This window comes from Cyclopterus lumpus, chromosome 15 (genome assembly GCF_009769545.1).
Source record: "Cyclopterus lumpus isolate fCycLum1 chromosome 15, fCycLum1.pri, whole genome shotgun sequence".
Taxonomy (NCBI): domain Eukaryota; kingdom Metazoa; phylum Chordata; class Actinopteri; order Perciformes; family Cyclopteridae; genus Cyclopterus; species Cyclopterus lumpus.
Genome location: NC_046980.1, coordinates 2,693 through 10,000, shown reverse-complemented (window position 1 = coordinate 10,000; position 7,308 = coordinate 2,693). Strand labels below are relative to the sequence as shown.

At 38.7% G+C, this 7,308-nt stretch overlaps 1 protein-coding gene across 1 annotated transcript in view; it reads left to right on the top strand.

Annotated features, from left to right (window-relative positions):
- The window catches only part of LOC117744250 (echinoderm microtubule-associated protein-like 4), a gene marked incomplete at its 3' end in the record, with an annotated part of 32,847 nt that extends 25,865 nt beyond the window's left edge, over positions 1-6,982 (top strand). The window contains exons 7-13 of the mRNA XM_034552437.1: positions 1,839-1,874; positions 4,524-4,647; positions 5,928-6,077; positions 6,207-6,276; positions 6,355-6,465; positions 6,549-6,644; positions 6,848-6,982. Coding sequence (XP_034408328.1) covers positions 1,839-1,874; positions 4,524-4,647; positions 5,928-6,077; positions 6,207-6,276; positions 6,355-6,465; positions 6,549-6,644; positions 6,848-6,982 — 722 coding nt within the window. The remainder of the gene's footprint in view (positions 1-1,838; positions 1,875-4,523; positions 4,648-5,927; positions 6,078-6,206; positions 6,277-6,354; positions 6,466-6,548; positions 6,645-6,847) is intronic.
- Positions 6,983-7,308: the final 326 nt, after the last annotated feature.

Here is a 7,308-nt window from a genome sequence, read left to right as displayed (position 1 = left end):
CGAGTCGCTGCTCCTTCGTGTCCAAAGGAGTCAGCTGAGGTGGTTCATCTAGTCAGGATGCCTCCTGGACGCCTCCCATTAGAGGTTTTCCGGGCACGTCCAACTGGTAGGAGGCCCCGGGGAAGACCGAGGACACGCTGGAGGGATTATATCTCCCGGCTGGCCTCGGAACGCCTCGGGATCCCCCAGAATGAGCTGGAAAGTGTTGCGGGTGAGAGGGAAGCCTGGGTCGGCCTGCTGAACCTGCTGCCACCGCGACCCGACCCCCGGATAAGAGCTGATAATGGATGGATGGGATGGGATGTCTTGTTGTTCAATGCTCATATCTTCAACACTATTGGTACTAATCACTCGAAATTTGCAGGATATGTGCATATTGCATCCCTTAACATGCAAAAAAACTAGTGGGCATTTGTCATTATACATTTAAGGTTATCTCCCACATCTTATGTGGACTCAAATAAACGCCCACTTTCTGTGTTTTGTTATGTTATAGACTCTTGCTTTAACTCATCCAATCCTTCCTAAAATAATCATGCATGATGCCAGTCAAGGCCTGACCACATTTACAAGAAGAAACATTCGAAATTGTCATAGGAACACCTACTAAAAAAATAAAAAGACAAGTTTTATACCAAATATATATATAAAATATATATATATATATATATATATATATATATATATGTGTATATATATATTTTTTTAAATACATTGTTCTAAATATAAACTATATATTTATAGACGCTATATATATAAATATATGTATATATATATGTGTGTGTGTATATATATATATATACACATACACATATATATATATATATATATATATATATATATATATATGTGTATATATATAACAGATTTGTATAGTGCAGGGAAGAAGTTTACTCGGATGATGATTTCTTTTCCAGCATTTATTTGCTCCTGCAGAAGACAATAAAACACACATATTGTCTTACAAATGGTAAGAAAAAAATAACGGCTCAAGTGTTTTCATCAGATTGGTGGTGTAGTGGTATAGTCATTCGCCTTCTGACCGGCAGACCCGTGTTCAAATCCAAGCCAGGGTTGATTTTTGCATCACTTTTTTTTTAACCTTTTAATTAACATGTGGTCTGGACACATGATGCATGTTCACATTCTCAAAGCGCCACCTACTGGCCAAAACATCAGATTCACATGAAATTTACACAACATGGTCTACACTTCACTAGAGACACATGATGCATGTATATGTTCACTTTCTCATTGCGCCACCTACTGGCTCGACTGGACTCTAATCTGCCCCAAACTTGTCATGCTTGTTACAAGTCACGGCCTGAGGATATCGACAAGCTTATTTTCACTCATAGTCGAAGCGCCACCTACTGGCATAAGAAAATCAGCGTTACGTGACACGCGGCAAACAGTCCGACTGGCGGCCAAGCGGGTTGGCGTCCCGGCGGTTTGGTTCTCTATCAATACTTCTACTCTTATTGATACTAGTATTTGTTTGGTTATGTATCAATACTTCTACTCTTATTGATACTAGTATTTGTTTGGTTATGTATCAATACTTCTACTCTTATTGATACTAGTATTTGTTTGGTTATGTATCAATACTTTTATCTTTTTCATGACTAAATGGAAACCACCGTCTTTACTGCTGTTTTGTCTCCTGATCATAAAATATAAATGAAGAACTCATATCAAATATAAATGAAGACGGGAGACTCAAAGAGAGATGGACTCAACATGTCTCATTGTCTCTGCTCCTCCTCATGGTGTTGTTGTGTTTTATATTGTTGTTGTTTGTGTAGTTGTTGAGTGACAATGTCTTTGTCTCAAACCAGCCAAAATGTCAACCCGAGAGAAAAACAGCCAAGCTGGTAAGTTATGCGGAGTCTTCAGAGAGAGCTAACACGCTAACAGCAGCTGATTAAATGCTTCCTGTTTCTGCTCTGGACCAATCCTGTCTCTCTGTGTGTTTGTCTGTGTCTCTGTGTCTCTCTTTTGCTCTCTCTCTCTCTGCCTTACCTAGTCAGCCTCAATCAACCGCTGATCAGGTGATGTCACATCTGTCTGTGGCTCCACCCCCTGCTGTTTTTTACCTCCATATTAGGTGGAAAAGTTTTGTTAAGCTGCCAGATGAGAGAGAAATGAGGAAAAGAACAATGCGTTGGGATCCTCGTAGCGTTATTTCAGAACGGGTCAAACATACAGTGTCCCGTGTGGAATGCTTTTGTGTCTTCGTTAGTCGTACAACGCGTCATAAAACGGGTCGGATCAAAGATTGGATCAGTACAAAAGAAAACTAATTAATTAATTAAAATCACATGACTCACGTGAGTCGTTAGTCAAGTTAACGTCAACCAAACCCTGACCTGATCCTGAATCCTGACCTGATCCTGAATCCTGACCTGAACACTGACCGAGAGGTTGTGTTGAAAAGACAGAATACTGCGACCCACTAGCGTATCTTGTGTAAATTGATTCCCTGACTCGTCCAAAACTGACACTCAAGCTTTGAAGCTCACCTGTCCTTCACCTGTCCTTCACCTGTCCTTCACCTGTCCTTCACCTGTCTCTCACCTGTCCTTCACCTGTCTCTCACCTGTCCTTCACCTGTCTCTCACCTGTCCTTCACCTGTCTCTCACCTGTCCTTCACCTGTCTCTCACCTGTCCTTCACCTGTCCTTCACCTGTCTCTCACCTGTCCTTCACCTGTCTCTCACCTGTCTCTCACCTGTCCCTCACCTGTCCTTTACCTGTTTCTTAGACGTTTGATTTGCTCCATGTTTTGTTTGAATGCTGTAACAGATTTCTTTGGACTGATGAATCAAAGTGTGATTTAATCTCACAGATCGTTTATTATCAATGTATCTGTGGTCTGATCAGTAAAATATAGATATTCTATACAGAGATGAGTGTTAACAATTATTTAAAGATACAGTATGTTTAGTATTGAAGTTATCATAACAAAATCAAATTCAATGATATTAATCCTTTGCATACTGTTTACAAAGCAACCTCAAAGATATAAAGACCAACACAAATAGACAGAAAATAACCACAAATATATAAAGACCAACACAAAGAGACACAAATACCACCACAAAGATCTAAAGACAACAGAGAGACACAAAACAACTGCAAAGATATAAAGATGACCACAAAGATATAAAGACCAACACAGGGATCTAAAGAAGACAACAGAGAGACACAAAACAACTGCAAAGATATAAAGATGACCACAAAGATATAAAGACCAACACAGGGATCTAAAGAAGACAACAGAGAGACACAAAACAACTGCAAAGATATAAAGATGACCACAAAGATATAAAGACCAACACAGGGATCTAAAGAAGACAACAGAGAGACACAAAACAACTGCAAAGATATAAAGATGACCACAAAGATATAAAGACCAACACAGGGATCTAAAGAAGACAACAGAGAGACACAAAACAACTGCAAAGATATAAAGATGACCACAAAGATATAAAGACCAACACAGGGATCTAAAGAAGACAACAGAGAGACACAAAACAACTGCAAAGATATCAAAACAAACACAAAGAGACAGAAAATAACCACAAAGATATAAAGACGTCCACATAGAGACAAAACACAACAACAAAGATATAAAGACGACAACAGAGAGACAAAAAACAACCACAAAGAGACAAGATAACCACAAAGAGACAACACATAACAATAAGAAAACAAGATTTTAAAACAATTCATTAAAACATTTAAAACAGTCAAAAAGCAAGACATAGAATAAGAGTTGCAGTTAAATAAATAAAATGCAGTAGTGAGATGCAGACATTGATTGATATCCTTGAATCTTGTTCAATTAAAGGCAACAGCAAACAGAAAAGTCTTCAATCTGGATTTAAAGGAGCTAATGATCTCTTGAGGGTCTCTGCAGACCTGCAGCTTTCAGGAACCTTGTTCCAGATATGTGAAGCAGAAGACCTGAACGCTGCTTCTCCATGTTTAGTTCTGACTCTTGGAAGAGGAAGTAGACCAGTCCCAGACCACCTGAGGGGTAGCAGCAGGTCACAAATGTATTTAGGCCCTAAACCATTCAGTGCTTTATAGACCAGCAGCAGGATGTTAAAGTCAATTCTTTGTTGGACAGGAAGCCAGTGCAATGACACAGAAACAACCACAAAGATTCAAGACAACCAGAAAAAGACAAAAAACCACCACAAAGATTCAAGACAACCACAATTAGAGGCCACAGGGACATAAAACAACCACAAAGACACAGAATGCCCAGAATGAAACAGAACGAGACCGTATTGTTTGTAGTTATTTTTAATCTCTTGGGCTTGTTGTCACATAATCTCTCCATGATATCAGCCAATTTGCCATTATCAGTCTTTAACCTCTCATAAACTTTATCAGCCACATAAGTCGGGTATAAATCAGCTGCATTATTCGTATTCTTTGATTATACATTTATTTCCACATTGAATCTTTCTTCTCCAACATGTTTGCATTTCTATGTGTTTCTGCCATTTTAGAGGGGAATCACATTAAGATGTTCATGCGTGGTCGACCGATCACCATGTTCATCCCTTCAGATGTGGAGAACTACGAAGATGTTCGGACAGAACTTCCTACAGAAAGACTCAAGCTGGAATGGGTGTATCCTTTGCTCTGTACACAGGAAGCGCTGTCACACAGTAGCATTAATAGAAGTAAACTTAATACCAAATTATATTAGTTGATAATGGTCAGAGAAAGTTATAAAATAAACAAGTGCATTTGTAGAAGGAGATTAGAAGTGAACGCTAAAAGCATAGTTTGTGTGAAGTTTAAACTCCTTAGTTGATATTCAGTAAACCTTCAGTAGATCCATATTAAGGCTTCAGTGGATCTTTAGTAAAGCTTCAGTAGATCAGTAAATCTTTTAATAAAGCTTCAGTAGATCATTAGTAGATCTTTAGTAAAGCTTCAGTAGATCATTAGTAAAGCTTCAGTAGATCTTTAGTAAAGCTTCAGTAGATCATTAGTAGATCTTTAGTAAAGCTTCAGTAGATCTTTAGTAAAGCTTCAGTAGATCATTAGTAGACTGTTCACTGCACCTTAATAACTAAGGATGGATCAATGCAAAGAAGAGGTTACTCACGGGGATCAATACAAGTGTACATTTATGTCTTCTTTTTATTTAAAGCTTATTACAGTGTTATTTCTCAACTGTTGACTCGGAGAGCCCTGCACAAGATTTCCAATGTGTCTGGACTGTTGGTCTAGGCACAAATGGCAAATACAACCTTGAAACTTGAAACTTCAGTAGATCAATAGTAGATCTTTAGTAAAGCTTCAGTAGATCTTTAGTAAAGCTTCAGTAGATCTTTAGTAAAGCTTCAGTAGATCATTAGTAGATCTTTAGTAAAGCTTCAGTAGATCTTTAGTAAAGCTTCAGTAGATCTTTAGTAAAGCTTCAGTAGATCATTAGTAGATCTTTAGTAAAGCTTCAGTAGATCTTTAGTAAAGCTTCAGTAGATCATTAGTAGATCTTTAGTAAAGCTTCAGTAGATCTTTAGTAAAGCTTCAGTAGATCAGTAAATCTTTTAATAAAGCTTCAGTAGATCATTAGTAGACTGTTCACTGCACCTTAATAACTAAGGATGGATCAATGCAAAGAAGAGGTTACTCACGGGGATCAATACAAGTGTACATTTATGTCTTCTTTTTATTTAAAGCTTATTACAGTGTTATTTCTCAACTGTTGACTCGGAGAGCCCTGCACAAGATTTCCAATGTGTCTGGACTGTTGGTCTAGGCACAAATGGCAAATACAACCTTGAAACTTGAAACTTCAGTAGATCAATAGTAGATCTTTAGTAAAGCTTCAGTAGATCATCAGTAGGTCTTCAATAGATCTCCAGGTGTTTTTCAGGTGCTTCCTTGACTTCCTGCAGGTATGGTTACCGTGGCAGAGACTGCAGAGCAAATATTTACCTCCTTCCGACTGGAGAAATCGTTTACTTCATTGCTTCTGTCGTCGTTCTGTTTAACTACGAAGAACACACTCAGAGACATTACCTTGGACACACTGACTGTGTCAAGTGGTGAGAAAAACACTATATATAAGTATATATCCGTGTGTGTGTGTGTGTGTGTGTGTGTATATATATATATATCACTCCTATTGGCCAGTCTGCTGTTCATGACATCATGTCTCTGTCTCTCTGCCCCAGTCTCGCCATCCATCCTGATAAGATCCGGATTGCTACAGGACAGATTGCAGGAGTGGACAAAGATGGACGGGTGAGGACAAACACAATTTAATATCTTCTTTAAAATGTGAGTAAAACTAAATAGATGTTGACTTTTGGGTGTGTTCAGGCTCTGCAACCTCAGGTTCGTATCTGGGACAGCGTCAGTCTCTCCACTTTGCAGGTAGTCGGCTTGGGAACGTTCGAACGAGGCGTCGGCTCGCTGGCTTTCTCCAAAGCTGTGAGTATTTCTCCTTTGTTGTTCTGTACATAACACACTTTCATATTCAGACTTAAATGTCCACTTTTATGTCTCTCTGTCAGGACTCTGGTCAACACCTGAGTGTTATTGACGACTGCAACGATCACATGTTGACAGTTTGGGATTGGCAGAAGAAGTCCAAGATCGCTGAGATCAAGGTGAACCCTCACTCTCTCATTACTGCATACAAACTGTGTGTAATGTTCTATGATATTATTTGTATTTTTTGTGAATTTTTGTATTCATGTATGCATATATATTTTCAGACAGTTTGCTGTAAAACATATTAGTTTTTCTTCCACTGAGCTGGTTCTAACTGGTCTCTGACTGAGTGAAAGTGGTTGTAACTGGTGTATTTCAGACCACGAATGAGGTGGTCCTGGCTGTGGAATTTCACCCGACTGACCCGAACACCATCGTCACCTGTGGCAAGTCCCATATTTTCTTCTGGACATGGTCCGGGAACTCACTGGCCCGTAAACAGGGAATCTTTGGGGTGAGGACATGTTTTTATTTTTAATTTACATTTTATAAAAAATATTCAATTTAAATCAAATTTGGATAGCCCAAAATCCCAAATTTGCCTCAAAGGGCTTTACAACATGTACATTGTACGACATCCTCTGTCTCAGGACCCTTCATGTCAACAATATAATACAATTTAAACAATCCATATGACAGAACTGTGCGTTATATTTGATCAGGACGTGTCCTTTAACTCCACGTGAAGCAAATCTCAAGAACTGCATTTCTTCATCTACGTAACATTTTAAAAATCAGACACATCTTGTCTCAAAAAGATGCAGAAAAGCTGGTTCACGC